Below are 20,349 nucleotides of genomic sequence, written 5' to 3'. Positions count from 1 at the left end.
CGTGACACCGGCTGGGTTTGCACCCAACTCTCCGAATAGCGGGCGAGGCAGCCTCCTTCCAGCCCCGCATGTTGGGCGTTCCCACCCCTGTGACGGATTAATGGTGCAGTCCGTCACGCCAGCCTAGAACGTTGGGACGAGTAACCCGCGCTTCGGTTAACCGTGTCCTGTGAATTCGTGCAATCACAGACCATTCACGGGGCACAATTAGCCCACGGGCAAGTATGCCGGGTATGTGCACGCGGAACACGGGGTTAAAGAGCGAATCACGAGCCGCGGTGTCGTGGGAACCGGGCCACCTTCGCCAGCCGAGCAAGAGCGGTTGGGAACAAGGCAGGCGAGGAGGAGGCGGCGGCGGTGGCGACGGAGGCGGAGCCACGACCAACCACTCCGCTACCTCGAAAAGCGGGGCGCAGCCAGCCGTGCCGCCCGGGGCGAAGCCAGCCCGGGCTGCAGCCAGGCAGGCAGGCAGCGCCGGAGAGCCGGCCGGAGAGCGCCGCGGAGCCCCTCCCTCCCGCTCCGCGCCAGGCCGCGCAGCAGCCAATCGGGCGCCAGGGGCCGGCGCTGGACGCCTTCGCCTTCCTGGGCTGCTCGGCGCCCCACGCCGCGGAGGGCGAGAGAGGGGCGCGCGAAGTCCGCCGGCGCCGCGCGCGGAGAGTCCCGCTCGCCCTGCCCGCCGCGCTCGCAGCCTTCGGCAGCGTTAGCCAAGCAGCCGCGATGCCGCTCGCCCAGCTGGGAGCGGAACCTTGGCCCGAAGTGGAGCTGGTCGACATGGAGCTGGACGCGGCGGAGGTGAGCGGCGGGGCGCCCGGCGGGCGGGAGTTCCCCGGCGGCGCCTGCGGGGGGGAGCGCAGCGCAGCATCGCGCCTTCGCCCGAGCTGACCTGCAGGGGGGCGACGCGCCGCTTCGGGCGCCCCTTTCCAGGCGCGCCCGCTGCGCATACCGGGAAGGCTGGCGGAGCGGAGCCCCGAGCCTCCGGCTGCCAGGGCTGGGCTCGGTCCACCCCTCCTCGCGCGAAGCCCCGGCGGGTCGCTCGGCAGCCGCACCTGGCGGTCACGCCACCGAGTCAGCCAGCGCCGAGCAGCCCGCGCGATGCGCGACCCCAGCCGAGGGGTGGACGGACCGACCGGCCGTGGCTCGGAAAGAGCGGAGGCGGTCTCCGTCCCCAGCCCGTCCCCAGGGCGCCATTCAGCAGGCGGAGGAAACCACCGGAGATGGACTGCTGTCCCCCTCCCCTCCCCTCCCCCCCGGTGAAAGAGATGTTTATGGAGCTCTCAGAAGCCCCGCTCCGACTTGGATCGTGCCCAGGAATAATAGCCCTTGGCCCGAAGCAACATTCCGGCTCCTTCTCCTGGAAGCTATTAGAGGGCACCGTCCTAGAGAGCTTTTCCTACTAATTAAAGTAATCCGAACCTCCTCGTTGATCCGATCAATGAGCGGCTTTCTGAGACCGCTGGGGAGCCTCGCTCCTTGGGGATGGCTGGGCCTGGCTGCCTGCCTGCCTCCTCCTCTCTGGAAGGGAGTTGAGAAACCTGGCTGGGTGGTGTTGGCCGAGGGGAGAGAGGTTTCCTCTTCCTGGTTGCGGGCTGAAGGAGCAGTGTGCTGCCAGGGCCCGGAGGTCTTTTTAAGGGGAGCAGAAGGGGGGAACCCCACCTGCAGGGTGAGGCAGGGTTATTAGGCTGCAAAGAATGGCATGGGGGAGGGTTCTTGGATCTCAGCTGCACCTCTGGAGATCTAGACCTAGCCCTTTAGATCAGCTTGCTTTTCAGTAAAGCTCTAGTCTTGGACCCCGTGGAGTTCCTGGATGTGCCCAAACCCGAGTGTCTTGAATGTCTGAAATAAAGTATGGTTGGATCAGGTAAAATTGTCCAGGCAGGTAGGAAAGGGAGAAAGAAAACCTTTGGTTCTACAAGATAATGTATGTAAATGACCATAAGTGTGAGATGGATGAATGCGCTGCTGTAAAGTTATCCACTGTGCATTTTCTCCCCTGTGCAAAGCAGGGTTGGATTCCCCAGACCTGCAGACGGTATGCGCGATTAATCTTGCACAGAACGGCCATGGTGTTCCTTTGGTGTGCTGGGTTTAACAACTGCAGTGTGCTTGGTGCCACAGAGCAGGCTAGCAAGCTGCAGCCGTGCAGACTCATCCTAGAGGACAAACGTGGAGAGAGGACGAGCATTGATAAGGAACAGTGACTTGCAGGGAGTGGTGAGATATGAGAAAGTTGGGTGCCAGGATGCCTGAGACTTATAGCAGATACAAAGTCCAGAAATCTAGGCAGGGAAAACAATCGGGGCTCGTCCAGATGCTTTGTACTGTAACTGTCATGACTAGTAGGAAGGGATTGTGGGAGTTGTAGACCCAAGCATCTGGAAGGCATCTGGTTGCCTTTTTCTGAACTGGGCTGTGTCCCAAACAGCAGCCCTGAAGTTCTTGATAGGCATCTTGTAGTGCATAAGTAGGGATGTGAGAAGATTGCCTGGGAAACATCTGCATCCCCTTGGTGGTATTCTCTGTGACAAGCGGAGGAAGCCAGCAGTGCTAGCAGGAAATTGTTGGGAGCTGGATAACCCTGACTCTTTAAATTTCAATAATCAGCCAAAACAAGGGTTTGTAGCTCTCTGGACAATGCTGCCCTCAAGCTTTGGCCACGTTGGCAGGGGCTGATGGAAGTCCACTTTCCATTCCAAAAACAGCTCCAGTTCCTACTAATGAGCCTTTTGGAAGACAGAGGTAATGACCCGATGGAAGTAAATGTTGGCTTTGTCCCCATGTACTCTGAAACTCCTTTTAAAACAGTAACACAAGGTCAGAATTAACTCTCAGGTTAACTATGATGTAGAATAGGTAGAACAGGAACAGCCGCTCGTGAAGGTGTTCAACTCCAAATGTGGTAATTTCCATCCTCCATGGATAATGGTCTGTAGTCCCACGCAACTGGAAGGCTTTAAAAAATAATGTTCAAGGCTTTCCCTTTAAGAAACCCTTTTAGGTACGTGTACCTAACATGCTAAATGTAAATCAAGCATTATAAATTATAGTATCTCAGCCAAACCAAACAACCCTATTATGTCCTTGTATATGAACCAGGCCATTATGCTAATCATTTGGGGAGGCCTGTGAGATGAACCACAGACACTGGAGCGTTTTAACCGTGGTTGATGGTTCAACCATGGTAGCTGCTGTTTAAAGGGTGAATTACAGTTCTTTCAAGGGTATGTGTGAAAGAAATCATTCATTTTGTTGTGGAGTAATTATACAACCCTGTGTGTCTGTATGCGTATGTAGGTGTGCTCGCACACCGGGATCAGCTATTGATCTTTCTAATGGCATTTTTATTTTCTCTCTGTGTGTACTGTTGTGATTTATTCTTCATGGCTAGCTAGCTCAATGCAGTAATCAAAGGAGTTATTAAACTTCCTGTTGGATAAAAGGGAAGAAAAGAAATAGGTTCTCACCCCACCTTTGTCCCGCTCAAAAATATTTTGTTCCTAGGGGGTTCTTCTGATTCTTTTCTGTGCTTGAAAAGAATAATGTTGCCTCATTAAAGCATTCAATCCCCTCAAATGTTTCAAAGAGAGCCTGGCAGTCTTCATGGCAGGGCATGTTTTATTAATTGTTTCTAAAACAATATTCCCGAAGGCTGGGTTAACCCCTAGGTCAGGGGTCCCCAACCTTTTGGGTCTGGGGGATTAGATTTCGAATTTGGGAGAGTGTGGTGGGCACTCTTGCAAAGTGCCAGTCCGGGGGGGGCAGAAGGAAGGCTTGCCCATTTATAAAATAGCTGTAACGGGACACAGACCATCATTAACACAGAATGCTTCCTGCCACCCTCTCTAATTCCTCCCCCTGCCAGCCCCCCCCAATCATGCCTCTCCCTTGTTTTTGTTCTTTCTCGGGGCAGGTGGGCACACTTCCAAGAGAATCCTGGGTGCAATTACCTGCCATTTTTATTTTCTAAGCAATCATTTGAAGCACGCAAGCACTTTTGCAAATAAAAGCTACGCTGGAAGCTTTCTCGTGCTTGATTTAAACATTGTTTAAAATAAAAAGCCAGAGGAGTCAAGGGACCTGGCAGGTGCTGGTTAGAGATCTAGGCCTTGGGCTAAGTGTACTACAAACTAGAGGAGTGTTTCTCAATGTTGGGAACTTTAAGGTGTGTGGACTTCAACTTCCAGAATTCTGGGAGTTGAAGTCCACACATCTTAAAGTTCCCAACATTGAGAAACACTGAACTAGAGTATCTTCCATTGGAGCTCGCCCTGGATGAGGAGTACCTTCAGGCTACCTTGGGTACCTGTAGCACAACCATAGTCTGGCAACATCTTTTTTCTGCTGTAATCCCCTGACGTTGCCTTCATCTCTTCCCCAGCCCACACGTGAGACAGGCTCAATTCACTGTTGGCTGAAATAGCGTTCTTCTCTTGGTTCTAGCACCATCCAAGGCAACTCAAAGTGTATAAATCTGTTAGGCTTTGTCACCAGATAAAATAGGGGAGCCCATTTCATCTCAGTATAGTTTTCTGCACATTGAAGAGCGGGTAGCAAAGTTTCTACTCTGTGGTAGAGAAAAGTTCTTTACTTTTTCCCCATCCCCACCCCACCATCAGGTTTGCACTGCTGGTTGCCTTACGGTGAATGGCAAGACCTACCAAAGTAAAGCCATAATCTGCTGACTTTTATCAAAAGCAAACAAACTCAACCAGGAAGCAAGAAAGGAAACATACTTTGGAACTAACTGATGTATGATAAATATCCAAACATACCCTAGAATGTTCAAAATGAAGGTTAAAGATATGTTCCTCCCAACAACTGCCCAGTAAACAATGTAATGATACCCTGGTCAGGTAGGAGCTGATGGGTGAGGGTCATCTTCTTGACCCTTAAACTGGCCTTTCTCCATAACTGAAGTTGCAAGAATAGGTCTTTATACAGAATGGGACTGAATATGCTCTTGAAATGCCTTGTCACTCAAAGGGGTTTATTGCCTCCCCATGTGACACAAGAACCAGTAGCTGCTTTCCCAGTTAGGTAGAAGCTGAACTCTGTGGCAGTGAGCCTGGTGTAAGGTAACGATGGGAAGCCAAAAAATGAATGTGTTCTCTGGGGCTCAGCAGATAACAGGTGTGGGATTAGCAGGACAGGAAAAAGTTGCTTGCCTGCAAGAACCATTGGAGTTCTGCAGGGATAATCGGATTTTAGGTTGTCAGTGCATGAACACATCTTTTTAATATTCGCCACATTAAATAAACCCCATATTAAGTTACGGACTGCGCAAGACCTTTTCCTCTTCCTAGTGGATTTATATTTTTAAAAGAAAGCATTGTGAAAATAGAGTGGACTTTCAGAGATTACAAGCTTTGCTGATGGAGTTTTCTGAAACTGATAAAGCCCAAGATGTTTATCACTTCGTTCTGCCACCTGATCTTACCTAGGCTCCTTTTATAGGTACTGATGTGGAGAGCAGAATTTGTCTGACTGTATGTTGATGAAGATTCTCAGGCATCCAGGTGGAATTATCTGGAGGTTGAGTCATGGCAACTGGACTTCTTTCCTTTTGGTCTGATACGTTTCGCTGCTTGTCCAAGCAGCTTCTTCAGTCTAGAAAGTTGGTTGGGGGGACCCCATAAATTTCTTCCAGGGTGGCTGCTCTTCTCCCCCCAACCAACTTTCTAGATTGAAGAAGCTGCTTGGACAAGCAGCGAAACGTATCAAACCAAAAGGAAAGTCCAGTTGCCATGGCTCAACCTCCAGATAATTTGTCTGACTGTTAGAGAGCATTTCAACATGCAGTTTCCACAACAGCAGCTTGAAAATCGTGGTAATTGGAGAATCAAGTATAACTTATTTGCATTATTAAGGGCTTTTCTAGTATCTGCAGTGAAAGCGTCTCAGCAGAGCCGTGTCCTTGAATCTCTGGGCTGCAAGCCTTTTTGTGCGAAAATCATCTGGGTGAAGCCTGACAGTGACCATGTTAGGCTCCCGTGTGTGCAGATTTGATCTTTAGCATCTCCAGCTCAGAATTATCTTATATCAGACAACAGACTTCCAATCACAAGCAAGACCCTGCTCGCCTGGGAAAATGGTATTTGGTTGGGCGAACCCTGTATCTCTACCCTGGCTTGAGACTGTTTCCAGTGGCTAGGTTAAGTGAGTGGCTTGATTTTCCCTTCCAGTGGAATTGTTTTGTGTTACTTTTATGATTGAGAGTAAATAGCCCTAGGAAAGGTTAATCCTGACACATTTGGGGTTTATTCATTAATCCCAGAAGACAAGAGGACTGTGTGTTTTTGGCAGGAGAGAGCCCCGGTTCCACAGACTCTGAGTTTCAGCTGCCTTCTGTAGACTTTGGGCCTTTCCAAAGCAACAGTCCCATATATACCTGCCGATATAGATACTTTAGTAATGAATTTCCTAAAGCAAATAATCAGAATTCTAAATAACAGATGCAAGAGCCTGAAGAGCTTGAAAATTGTGGTAATTGGAGGATCAAGTATAAATTATTCTTAGAACATCTCTGAAAGTTAGATTAGAATGTGTGGTATCTGGAGGTTGGCTTTCTCCATAATGCTAAACCATAATTTGTTGACTAAGCTACAGTTGGCTGTATTCATACAGCATATTAAGCCAGAAATCATGATGTTCAAACCATGCTGGTTTCCTTGCATTAAGGAAAAAGTAATTGGAGCTGAGTATGGCTTCATATGAAGCCCAGCCAAAAGCTTTCCAAGAGGGGTCGATTAAGCAGCCATGACTAGGCTGAGGACACGATGATGAAGGTGAGAACTGGAGTCCCAGTTCATCTCAGGGTCATCCAGTGCATCTACTGTGCCAGCCAGCCCACCCTCATATCCTGTAATTCAATGTTCCTTATGCCACAGCACATTCTGGGATGCTTCCTCAGTGCCCTAAAATAGCAATGAACTCTTCCTTTTGCCATGTCAACATATTTGTAGGGTCTTCCAGCTTATTCAGACTGTGTGCATAGTGGGTGAGCTGAAAGAGTCTCCCTCCTCCTGAAATGCAGGTGCTTCTCTGCCCAAACAGTTTGGAAGCTGAAATCCCCCTCCCCCTTTTCAGCTTCATTGTGTATCTTTTTCCACCTCTCTCCTTGTCTCATTTCAGATGTTTAATTGCTTTCCCTTGCACTAGTTCATTCCCTGCATACTATCCACGCTTGCCGGAAAGGGCAGAGGGTATCAGGCAACAGCTTTAATGGGGACTATGAGTAGTTCCTAAAAAAATTCAGAGCAAAGCATTTGCACTATATGCAGAGACTACAAGTTTGATCCCTGGCATCTCTGCATAGGGCCTAGAAAGACTCTGATCTGAAACCCTACCATGTGCTGACTTGGTTTGCTGGTTTGGTTTTAGCTTAGCCAGATGGGTGGATTTACCTATGTTGGCTTAGCATTCTCTCTGAATGCAGACAATGAGAACAATACCAAGTGAATGGCCTGACTCTGTGAAGGTAGTTGCCCATGATCATCTTCTTCACATTTGTTGGAAAGAGCAACCCAATCAAATGAGCTAATTGCTGTGTTCGTGCACTGCGCTAAGCTGTGGGTTGTTTTAATCATGATGCATTGAATACACCCAGCGGCTGGGCCCATGCAGATGGCAAGCCATGTGCCACCGTTTATACATCATGATGCCTGGATTTATTCACTGCACTAATCCCACAGACAAAAGAACTGCATTATGGTTTGGTGCAGTGTGTGAATTCAGCCAAGTGTCTGCTGGTTTGATCCCAGTGTTACTGTTTTTCAGTCCATTCCTTTATAGAAGGGCCGCGGTTGGCTCCTTCCATGATGACTGTGAGGGTAAGAGCTTGTTAATATTGTTTTTTATTATTTTTATGTGTCGTTGGCTGCCCAGAGTTGGATTTGGAACAAGGGTGGCCTTATAAATGGATTAATATATAAACAAATAAAAATAACTGCTGGTGAGGTTAGAAGCCATGGGTCTGAGATCAAACAGGTCCGTTACAATACCGCTTCTCACTTGGAAAAATGAGTGGCTCTTCGTCTGTTATAGCTTAAAGGTGGGAGAAAAAGGAGTAGGATTTGAAATTTGGGACTGCTGTAGGTATGACTTGACTCCTTAGAATTTGCAGTACAGGTAATCCTCGACTTACAACCATTCATTTAATGACCGTTCGAAAGTACGATGGTGCTGAAAAAAGTGACTTATGACTGGTCTTCACACAATAACAACCGTCACAATGCCCCCCACAGTCACATGATCAAAATTTGGGCGCTTGGCAACCAGCATGTATTTATGACAGTTGCAGTGTCCCAGGGTCACATGATTGCCATTTGTGATCTTCTCAGGGGGCTTCCAACAAGCAAAGTCAATGGGGGAAGCCAGATTTGCTTAATGACTATGTGATTTGCTTAACAACCATGGTGATTCGCTTAATGACCACAGCAAAAAAGGTTGTAAAATTGGGTGGGACTCACTTAACGACCACATCACTTAGCAATGGAGGGTCCGGTCCCAATTGTGGTCATAAGTCAAGGACTACCTGTAATTGGCTTCCTGCATTATTAAAGGCTTTTCTAGTATCTGCAGTGAAAGCGTCTCAGCAGAGCTGTGTCCTTGAATCTCTGGGCTGCAAGCCTTTTTGTGCGAAAATCATCTGGGTGAAGCCTGACAGTGACCATGTTAGGCTCCCGTGTGTGCAGATTTGATCTTTAGCATCTCCAGCTCAGAATTATCTTATATCAGACAACAGACTTCCAATCACAAGCAAGACCCTGCTCGCCTGGGAAAACGGTATTTGGTTGGGCGAACCCTGTATCTCTACCCTGGCTTGAGACTGTTTCCAGTGGCTAGGTTAAGTGAGTGGCTTGATTTTCCCTTCCAGTGGAATTGTTTTGTGTTACTTTTATGATTGAGAGTAAATAGCCCTAGGAAAGGTTAATCCTGACACATTTGGGGTTTATTCATTAATCCCAGAAGACAAGAGGACTGTGTGTTTTTGGCAGGAGAGAGACCCGGTTCCACAGACTCTGAGTTTCAGCTGCCTTCTGTAGACTTTGGGCCTTTCCAAAGCAACAGTCCCATATATACCTGCCGATATAGATACTTTAGTAATGAATTTCCTAAAGCAAATAATCAGAATTCTAAATAAGAGACGCAGGAGCCTGAAGAACAACACTATTGATCTGTTTAAGAAACATTTAATATACTTCTTGGTCCAAATGAGGGAGAAATTCCTGTTTTCCTCATTCAAACAAATAAACATTTTTAAATATTTCAAACAGGTTAAGTTATGTTCATGATATGTTAATTATATTTAGAATACCTGTAAGCTTTTTTCTTTTGGCAAGTTCAATCATGTGTTGGATAGACAGTATAAAGTCTCTTGGTGTATTCTAATCCAACGTTTGGAGAAGTGTTTTTTAATGTCTTTTTAGATTTTTTATCCCGCTTTTATTATTTTTTATAAATAACTCAAGGTGGCAGACATACTTAATACTCCTTCCTCCTCCTGTTTTCTCCACAACAAACTTTTGGCAGTAAACTTTGCCTGAAAGGGATTGCACTGGTACTTTGAGGTCCCCTTTTCCGGTTTCAATTTTATATTGGTACCTGCCCTCCTCCAAAGAAACCCCAGTAGAACATGCTTGACTTCCTTCAACATTCTCCCCCCTTAAAGAGCAGGCTAGTGTAAGAGCAACACATTCTCTCTCACACACACACACACTTACAGAGAAGGAAATCACATGCCGCAACTATACTGTTGACCTTGATGCATACTTCCTCTGTAATGTGTATCCGTTTTGTGCTCCTGTAATTGTCATAAGCTCTCCCAAAGAGCTCTGGGCAATGTCTTTGGAACATGCTGAAAATCCTCCTTTACAGATCCTTAAACTCCCCTCCTTTATCTTTGTAGTTGTTTTAGTTAGGAAATTCAGTTGTCACATAAAATGAACTCTTTTGGTCTGCAGTTGTGCCCTCTGGACCAACACTTAACGAAAACTGCTGTGCTCTGAACATGACCTCATACGGCCTAATATCTCAGTCTCCAGGGACATTGGAACACGGCTTGATTCCTCTAGGTCTGTACGTGCAAACGGTTGTGTTTTAGATCTACAGGAGTTCGCTTTCTTTGTTTGCATGGGCAGGATTGATAGATGTTGGTCCTGCTTTAGTGTAGGTGTTTATGAGTTTCTGTTCCTAATGCATGGGCCCATTCACTTGTCCTGGATCAGACTGTGTTTATGTTGCTGAAATACACTTCCAGGTTGATACAAGAAGTCAAAAGAGTTGCAGGAGGATATGCCAAAAAGCAGAACTTAAACCTATCAACCTAGTAAAAAGTTGTGTGTAAAACAACTTTGCAACAAGTCTGTAAAAGCAATGCACACCGCTGTTTGTTGATGTCCCCTGCCTACTTTCTGTAAAGTTTCTTTACTTGATGATGGTCTGGAGATGATTCTTCCTTGCCACAGGAGACCAAGTATCTATTTAAGCTGTATGTAAACTGTTTCTCCAGTTAGTATGGAGACTTGACCCTAAATGCAATTTTCTCTCAGCCAACTGTTCAAACTTCTGCAGATCCTTTTGGGTGACACACCTGCTCTTTGACTCTGAAGCAGATGGAGAAGTTCTTGTAAAGTATTAGCATCCTAATTAAGGAGTAGGAAAGATGGTACCTTCCAAATATTTGGGGCTTCAGATCCTTTCAGATTCAGCCTCAGTGGCTAGTGGCATGAGATTGTAGACACTGTAGTCCAAAGCATCAGAAGAGTACCAGGTTTCTTCCCCTTGGATTAAATAGGGCACTGGTTCTAGATGCAAGATGTTGTTGAATGGCTCCCTGCAGTCTCAAGTAATGAGGAATGTTGGGAACTGTTGATGGAGCTTATCAGCATCTGGAGGGCCGCTTTGAGTATTCAGCACTAAGTCAGGTTTGCTTTTATAAACTCAAAGCATTCAAAGTATTGTTTCCTTGTGACCTTGATTAGATCCACAATTTGGGCAAAGTAAAAATAGTGTATCTCTGTTTAAACCAGAGATAGGCAACCCGTGGACTGAATGTAGCCCCTTTATTTGGAACTCCATTTACCCTTCTATGACCCTACTGCTGAAAACTGGCAATGCAATTTCCTCCTGTTTTCAAGCTGGAGAAAAAGGAAACAAGTCTTCACGAAGGTTTTGCATACCTAAAACATCCTCTCCAGTCTTCCAGTTGAGGGAAGAAATGATCCCACCCACTTTTTAAAGTATGGCCGTAATAAATTTATTGTTGTGACTGCAGGTCATAGTGACATGACATAACATAAAAAGAAAATAATAGTAAAAGAAGTGATGTAATGTGGTGTCACTGTCTCTGCCTCCTTGTGGCTCCTGCATCAAAAATAACCCCCTCCCCCAAAAATGCATCTCCAGCCGTAAAAGGATTACCAATCTCTGCTTTAGTTCTACAAGTATTGTTACCTTGTAGATACTTTTGTATCTATAACACCCCTTTCCCCCCACCCCAGGGCTCTAGGGGCATCTTTCCCTGGTTGTTTGGGAATTGGGTTGACTTGGGGATGGTCTGTGGGACACGTCTCCTCTTCAGTTCTGGTCTGTTTTCCAACCAACATGGCACATGGATGCCTCCACCCACAAAGGGTCAAAAATGATGGGGTGTTTGCTGTGTTTGCTTTGATTCTCTGTATATGTCCTGTCTGTCTCTCTGAATGTATATGTATATTCTATCTACATGTAGCACTGGTTGTAGCACCACATTCACTCTTGTGCCAAAACTCCCATGTGTGGCAGGCAGAAATGGTTGCATTTCTGATGTCTGCATCTCCATGTTGGTTAAGGCATTGCCTGTTGACTTTTGGTCTACAGTGCGGGGGGCAGAGGCATGGATAATCTGTAGTGGGCAAGGAGTTAGCAGCTTGAGGCTGAAATGTTGATTATATGAATTATTCTGGAAACCTTGCCATGATGGCCTTTAAAAAGTATATTCAAACCTTTTGGGTGTCTGAATCACATGGTAGGGTGTTATCAAAGTTGTATGGATGGTGGAGGTGGGAAAATGTTATATTTGTATTTGGAAGTGTTAGTAACTTAATTTTAAAGACCAGTCACCCACGTGTATGCATGTATTTCCTGCTCTATTTCTAGCTCCTGATTCTACTTTGTATGGTTAATCTCTAATTTATGATGGCAATAGGGAAGAATAGACATACCAATTTATAACCGCAATCAATAGCAGAACTTTCATTTCTAATATATCAGTTTTTAAAATCTTTTTCTGCATGCTAAAATTCATTCCATTTGTGAATATTTCTCCTTCTTTAATGCAAAGATGGGAAGTACACAGGTTTTGTGTGGTCCTCAGTGCTATTCCAGCTACCCCGTAAAAAATGGATGCAAGTTACCTCCAAAATCCACAATGGAACATTCTGCTGTTCTTAAATGGAAAGAAAAATCCTGCTAAGCATTAACATGAGTTTAAATTATTAAAATAAGCCTGCAAGCATTTCTACATATATTCCCAAACTGGAAAGAATGGTCCTATCCAGTTCACATTTTCATTCTTCCTCCATCTAGCAAAATCTTCCTCCATCCATACTGTACGAGTTTTGTGGCTGTCCATAAGTCTTGCTCTTGCTGAGGAACCCATACCTGATGTACCACTTTCCCAACTACTAAATCTTGTGAGCGGTTGCAATAACAGATTAGAATCATAGAATTAGAAGGTTGGAAGGAACCCTAAGATCCTTTTGTCCAGCTCCCCATCCAGGACAGGGACTCTCATACCCTGTCAGACAAATGGCTGTCCAATCTTTGTTAGAAAACCTCCAGTAACGGAGCCCCCATGACTCCAGGAAGCTTAATAGCTCTTATTGTCAGGAAATTTGTCCTTATAGTATTTCAAGTTTGGATCTCCCTCTGAAAAGTTTTGATCTGTTAGTTCTTGTCCTATCCTCAGGAACACTGCAGAGCAAATTCAAACCCTCTTCCCTTTGACAGCCCTATTGGAGAGCTGCAGTCTCAAATTAATGCTTCTTAGCTATTAAGTAATTTGCGGTACATTTTCTCTATCTCTTCCTCTTCTTCAAAGGGTTGTTGTAAGGCTAAAACAGGAAGATAATCTGTTGCTCTGTCTGAAGATTCTTGGAGAAAGGGAATATGGGCATAGAGTATTAAGAACTTTGCTGGACAATGTCAGAACATTAAAGTTATCTTGCTTAAATGGCTTCTTGGAGGGTAGAGATCTTTTCTCATCACCAGACCTCTAAATGCACAGGAGTACAACCTCCATCATTTGGCACTCAATTTTATACGGTGTGTCAAAAAGTCCATTCCCCAAATTGGTGAGGACAGGATCCAAGGAAGGCCCAATTTAAGAGTCATTTGAGGGGCTTTTACAGATGGAATGGTTGTCTATAAGTCTCTTAAGTTCTCCACAGACCTCAAGACAGGCTGCATCTCTGACATCATGCCACTGGTTCTTCAAGTCTAGTTCAACAGAGGGGTAATTAATACTCCATATTTGGAGTTGTAGGGCTATGTGTATGTTTATTAGGAGCTTAATTTCCCCCCCTCCCCTTTCCTTACAGAAGAAAAGGTATGTTTTTAAAAAACAAAATACCTCTACTGTACACCTTCAGAGTTAGAGAAGTCTAAAGGGGAAACTTTCCATTTTTATTTTCTCTTTCACTAACACTTCCAGCCCTCTTACACACGCTCACTGAAATGAATATTAGAGTCTTACAGTGTATTTAACAGATTTATTGAAGCATAATTCCAGGGGGGAATGGCTTATTAGCCTTACATAGCACAAAGGAGTAAGCCTGTTTGTAGCAACATATAACTAATTGCACAGAAGTTTTTTTTTTGCTTTGCAGAACTTCAAAGTAACTGGAAATTTCCCTTAGTTTCTAAAAGCAATTTTATGTATAATTCTTTTTTATTTTATTATTTTTATTAAAGAAGTTTTCAATAGAATAAAAACAATACAAAGAACCAAGAACGTGAAAAAGAAATAAAGCAAAAGAAATAGAAAAGAAAAAAAGAAAAAAGTGATAAAAAAGTGGCTTCGGATCTTCTTAACAGCAGTTATAAGTACATTTATATTTTATTTTCTCCCTCTAATGTTGCATCATAATTTCCTTCTTTCCATAATCTACCCTTTATAATCATCAGATCCATAAATCACCAGTTTCTTTTTCAGCAAGAAGTTCATGAGAGGTTTCCGGTCATTAATAAATGTAGTCATTGATCTTTCTCTAAGCAAACAAGTTAATTTTGCTATGTCTGCTAGTGCCATCATCTTCACCAACCATTCCTCCGTTGCGGGTATTTCAGAATCTTTCCATTTTTGCACATAGAGTAATCTCACAACAATGATCATATATAAAAATAATCTTCCATGGCTTATGTATAATTCTTGTAATATAGAAATTGACAACCAATGGCCACAGAGCCCCTCTCCCCAAATATGTAATTGTTATCCGATTAAAGGAGCAACCAATTAAATACATGGAAAATGCTGTATTCATAATAACTGTATTTAGTTTGTTTCATTTCATGTGAATTACATTTAAATAAGTCAGATTTCGCTTTCAACCTGGTCCCACCCTGGGCTGAAGTACAGTCCTGGTTCTTGGCTTGAAAATATTCCACCCGGCGCTATAACAAAATTCCACTGCCAGCCTTTGGAACTGCAGTGTTCAGGACGTCTGTCTTTTCTGTTTATATGAGCAAGGGCTTGATGAGAAACTTGCATCAACAAGGACAAAGTCTTGGCTTCTGCCGAGATTGCACTTTACTCTACCAAGCTCAGGTTAATGGAGGGTAAATTAGGATAAGGAGAAACAAGAACACCAGCTCTTAGAGAGGGTAGGTTGGGGAAAGATGGCCAGATGGTAGGTGAGCTAATAGCTAAAAGGAACAGTTGATGTTAAACAAGATTTGGTGGGGTTGGAGGAAAGGTGAAACAGGCTGCTTCCTTGCTGGTGGGGTTGGCATTCTTGTGAATATATTGCTTTCCTACTCTCTGAGGATATAAATGTTTAACCTGATTTTATTTAAGCCTTATAACCTTTTATTCCAACCCCAAGGGACAAAGAGGGATTTGCATTGAAGTGAGAGGGTATGGGTATGAATGTGCCGGAGAACTGGATTAAAACCCAGTTTGCTTTTTTGTTGGTTAGTGCTGGATTTTCTAGTTTGATTTTGGGTCTCTCCATGTAGGTCAAGGATTTGGGAGATCAAACTCTCCTCTTGTAAAGGATTTCTTATGATTGAATGATCTCTGGCCCACCTGCCTGCCTAGATGACCTCTTGCTGGAGCATTCTTGGGATGACATACTTAACTCTGTTAACTAACAAAGGAGAATCTTGCCCAGAATGTTGCACAGTGGTGCTCCTCGGCAGATAATGTTTTCACATTTTGCTTCTGCCTTTCATGATGTGGTCCAAATTGGTCTTAGGACTGGCTTAAGAGGAAACACAGCATGATGTCAAAGGACTGGGAGCAATTAGGACTGGCTTAAGAGGAAACACAGCATGATGTCAAAGGACTGGGAGCAATTTCCCACTTTTTGCACTGTTTAGGACAATGTTTCTCAACCTTGGCCACTTTAAAATGCGTGGACTCCAACTCCCAGCTATACTGGCTGGGGAATTCTGGGAGTTGGAGTCCACGCATCTTAAAGCGGCCAAGGTTGAGAAACACTGGTTTAGGATTCACTAGCAAACACTGACATTGCCTTTTGCATTCCAGTGAAGTTTTTTCCCCCTCCTAAAGCAGGTTCAAAATAAGGAAAAGGTCATGTTAAAATGGCAAAAACCCTAATGTCACAGAATCTCCCTCCCCCTCCCCACAAACTTCTCACAGCTGATAATGTGTTTCCTGCCCTTCCCTTGAACTGGTACGACAGTCACTTACTCTTGGATAAATTCCAGGCTATAAAACTGACTTGCAATGAAATGAGAGTTTGCTGGATGTTTGTTCAGGATCCCTGCAAATGTAATCTCCCTCTCTCTGTCTCCCTCTCTCTCTCACACACACAAACACAAACACACACACCTCTCACAGATACTTCCTGTATCCTTTTCATAAGCTGTCAGTTGACATTCTGTACCCATTAAACTTGGACTTGTTTAATGGGTACAGAATGTTGATGGACAACTCACTGATCTATTTTGAGGGTGGCTCTCTCCTTCCTTTCAACTTCTGCAATACTTCTAGAAACGTTGGGGTTTCCTCTGCCTCTTATTAATGGGTGTTGCTACTTTCATGACCACGCCTGGAGAATGAATTCCGTATGAGTATATTGGATAAGAATAGGATTAGTAGCTTTTGGAAGAGCTCATCCACTCTGGTTCAGTATGAATACATCTCCCTGATAAGGAGAGATCCTCAGAGCAGTTTGGGTAGATCTAGTGGGCAAAACTCTTATTAGGAAGCCGAAATAACCACCTGTTTCTCTTAACTAGCCTTTAGCAGTGCAGTTCTGCACGGTGACCAGGGGCTACAATCCTGCATTGGATCTCAGCCTTGGCGAAACCCAGGGACTCCATTCATATGTAACAATGAACCAAACTGTTTAGCTTTTTTAGCTAGGATGTGAATTAGCATTGGGCTAATGCATATAGCCTGCTCCTGAAATAACCAATAGAAGAGAATATGTATAGCTCAGGGGTGAACTATGGAGTCCTTGGGGTTCTCTGAGCTTGGTTGTTTTCTTGCAAATGAAACGTTTTCAAGAAACGGGTAATGAAACATTTGCAAGAAAACAACCAAGCTCAGAGAACCCTAAGGACTCCACTGAAATACCATTAAACAAACCAGGGAGGATTAGCTCAGTGTGAATTCAGGCTAATGGTTTATTCTACCCAAACAAGCCAGGATTCATAATAATCTTTGTTGCTTTAAGAATCGTATGTTGCTGAAGCCTAGTCAACAGGAATTCTATATTTGGAAGCCACATGAAACTGTTCTTGGCCATTCATGTTTTGTTTACCTGCTCAGGTGAAGGAAGAAACAAGATATTTTATGTGACGCTGTGGTGCTTGTTCCCATTTTAGTTCAATAAATCAAACTTTGGGGCTTATAGTTATGTAAGAAAATGGATAACGTTTCTAAAGTTGGCAGTTCAAACCAGTGATAGGTAAAGCATCTTGTTTCTACAGAAAGAACTTGAACTGTGGATGTTTTCTTTAGGGTTGAGGCCAAAAAAGGATTAGGCATCGTGTTGATTTTTTAATGTTAGGCCCTTTGCTAATGGATGCGCGGCTCTCTTGCTTTGCAGAATGGACAGGCAGCTCCAGAAGAAAGAAAGGAGACTTTGCCAAAGGTAAGACCCCCAGATGTGAACTTTTTTTCTGCTCATTATAGCACAGTACTTCCTGCTCAGTACAATTGGCCTGAGTTTGCTTCTCTGGTAGGGTTGAATCAAATGTAGTATCCATATATTTTGCATTTCCAGTTTCCATCAGCAGATGAGAGAAGGGCCAAGCATCCTTATTTGGAGGGACAAAGTATCCTAAACTTTGGTTTAAAAGATGCTGATTTTTTTTTCCCAGTCTTGATTGGAGGAAAGCAGAAATCATCCTCTGTATGTACTCCAAAAATCCGATTTCCTCGTGTACATCTTGGTGTAGTCAAAAGGGTTCTAACCCACAGTGCAAAAAGGTTATACCAGCAGGCTTAGAGTAATGCCAAGTTCTGCAAAAATGTGAAAAAGCCCCCCTCCCAAATAAAATAACAACCCAGCATGGACACAGCATGGTGAACAGGCCTGGAATGCTAATGGGTTCTTGATAAGGAATGAAAAAAGTCAAGAAAAAGTTCTTTGGGGGTCTGTTGTTGCCAGCTGAAATCTGCTTCTGCTTTGTAAGCTACAGATCAGAACTTTTTGTATTCTGCAGTCTGAGTAAAATTGAATGCCAGCTCAGCCCCTGTCCATCTCTTTTCTTGCCTCGTGCTCTTATTTCCCTGATCCAGATGTTCAGATGCCTTTCAGTCTTCTAAAGTTGAAGACAGGCCCGGTTGCAGGAGATCAGAGAGAGTGTTTGGGATTACCTGAGAATGTTGCACTCTTCATACTGTACTAGTGTTTCTCAACCTTGGCAACTTTAAGATATGTGGACTTCAACTCCCAGAATTCCCCAGCCAGCATGAAGAAAGAAAAGAGACTTTGCCAAAGCTAAGAGCCCAGATGTGAACTTTTTTGGCTGGCTGGCTGGGGAATTCTGGGAGTTGAAGTCCACATATCTTACATTTGCCAAGGTTGAGAAACACTGCTTTAGTACATAAACTACGTGGCCTTTTTTTTCTGTAGCAGCTGTGCTAAGCCCAGGGTCTGTTTTCCATCAGAATTTGTTGCTAAAAACTGTCTGACTTGTCTGTAACTCTCCTCTTCCACTTAAATATTGTCAGGATTATGAGAAATTGCTTTTCTTTTTAGAGCTTTCATTCTACAAATTGTGGATGTTGCAAGATTCCACTGGCCTACACAAATACCTTCATTTCTCTTGTAAAGGTTGCTTAACCCCTTTGTTCTAAAATAAGAAAACGGTATGATCAACTGCGCTTCTGATCCTTCGGGAGAAGCAGAGGCAGCTTATCTTGCTGTATGTCAGAGCAGGGCTGATCAGTGAGATTTGGGAGATTTGAGCCGGGGCATTCTGGGGAGGGGGGGTTATGACCTGATGCAGCCCTGCCCTTTTTTCATGTATGGCACATGGAAAAAGGAGTGAGGCTTTGATTGTGTGGGCTTGACTTCCCTGTGGATATCCCTGGATATATAGAGTAGAATAATTAAAATGCCCATTGTTTAATGAAAGTTACAATAACATATATTCCTCGTTTATTTTCTCCAGCTATTCACATGAGGATGATAGTTAGTCCTCACATGAGGAATTAATCTTGTGCTGTTTTTGCGTTTTTTGTATTCTTTGGTTTTAAAGGTTTTAACAATTGTAAGCTGCCCAGAGTGGATGGGAGTCAGGTGTCATATAAATTCAACAAATTATTATTGTTGTTGCTATTATTATTATTATTATTATTATTATTATTAGTAGTAGTAGTAGTAGTAGTAGTAGTTTTATTCTAACAAGAGACCAGATTGCAGAAGGGTAGTCCTAGTGATTTTATCTTCTCTATTTTTTCCTCTCTAAAACTTGTTTCTCACCCCATGATAAGTATTCCACTAGTAATATGCAGTCTAGATCAGGTGTAGGTGTCCTCTGCAAATTGGGAAGGAGGCCATGAAAGAAAGGAAAGCATGCTGACCTTCTTAACCCCTCCCAGGGATGACTCTGTACATCTTGGAGGTCAAAAAAGTCAAGATGGTGGCCAAAACCATGCAATGTAGCCCCACCCCCCTTTAATACCAGTGGCTTCAATTGCGTGGTTAGGACTGCCACCTTGACTTTTTTTGACCCTCTGCCCAGCAGACGGGTGGAAGCGGGGTGGGAGGACAAAGTGCTGGGATTTTGCTTCCTGTGGAGTTGTCAAGAAGTCAGATCAACTCAAGATGCTGGTACAAATCTTGAGGAGATGGTTGCTGCCAAGTTTTTTGGGGTTCTGCTCCATTGGACAGATCTGTTTCTTGTCCATAATGATCTCTCAGATTTCCTGCCAGAGGCTGCCAAATGGTTCTTCCACTGATAGGTCAGGGCTGCCCTGGAGCCATTGGATCTGTAATCCAGCAGCATAAATCCATGGCATATAATCTCTGGATCTATACCTTTTTTTTTTTTTAATTAAGGACTAAATAGGAGGAAAGTCCATCTCTCCATGAAGCCTTAGTGAACTGCTGCTAATCAGAGGAAGAGTAGCAAGTTGTGCCAACCATGGGCATCAACATTAAGATCTTTTTTAAAATTGTTCATTGCATTCAGAAAAGATAAGCAGAAAACAACGAACAAAAACAATGTTTTTAAAAAATGGCAATACATCTTTTGGACATTAACATCCAAATCTGCCTTTTATTGGGATAAAGTGCCTGAGTCTTTCTGAAGTTGCAGCCAGAGCATAAATCTGCTGACAGAAGAGCAAGAAGTTCCTGCAACTTGATCTCTGGCCATTATCCAATAGATGTTGTAATGTTGGCTACTTAAAAAGAAAAAAAACTTTTATGAACTCATGAGCCATTTAGAAGGCTGCCCTCGAGGTAGCAGGTTTGCTCTTCCTAGTTGATGATGGGGAGTATACCTGTGCCTCTCGCTTCCTTTGTAGCCTCTCTTTGGTTGGCCAACCCTGTTGGTTAGCCAGCATTCCCAGGAGTCTCCCAAGAAAGTCTCCCTAGTTTATTGTTGCAGGCTGTAATAACAGAATCTGGAAAGTCTGACAAATTCCCTCTCTCTCCCCTCTTATGC

General features: G+C 44.1%; 1 protein-coding gene across 4 annotated transcripts in view; it reads left to right on the top strand.

Annotated features, from left to right (window-relative positions):
• Positions 1-444: 444 nt before the first annotated feature.
• Positions 445-20,349, top strand: part of RPS6KA1 (ribosomal protein S6 kinase A1) — a 95,913-nt gene continuing 76,008 nt past the window's right edge. For 2 of the 4 annotated variants that reach the window (XM_088140908.1, XM_088140906.1), the window contains exons 1-2: positions 447-792; positions 17,277-17,321. In XM_088140908.1, coding sequence (XP_087997034.1) covers positions 718-792; positions 17,277-17,321 — 120 coding nt within the window. In that variant the 5' untranslated portion in view covers positions 447-717. Of the gene's footprint in view, positions 793-17,276; positions 17,322-20,349 lie in introns of all 4 variants that reach the window. The other 2 variants (XM_088140909.1, XM_088140907.1) reach the window with 2 other exon arrangements.

The sequence above is a fragment of the Python bivittatus genome, unplaced genomic scaffold (assembly GCF_059951505.1).
Source record: "Python bivittatus isolate LINGU-HERP-01145 unplaced genomic scaffold, Pbiv_v1 ctg000250_np1212, whole genome shotgun sequence".
In the NCBI taxonomy this organism is placed as follows: domain Eukaryota; kingdom Metazoa; phylum Chordata; class Lepidosauria; order Squamata; family Pythonidae; genus Python; species Python bivittatus.
Note: the sequence above shows the minus strand (reverse complement) of the source record. Positions and strands in the feature narration are given on the sequence as shown.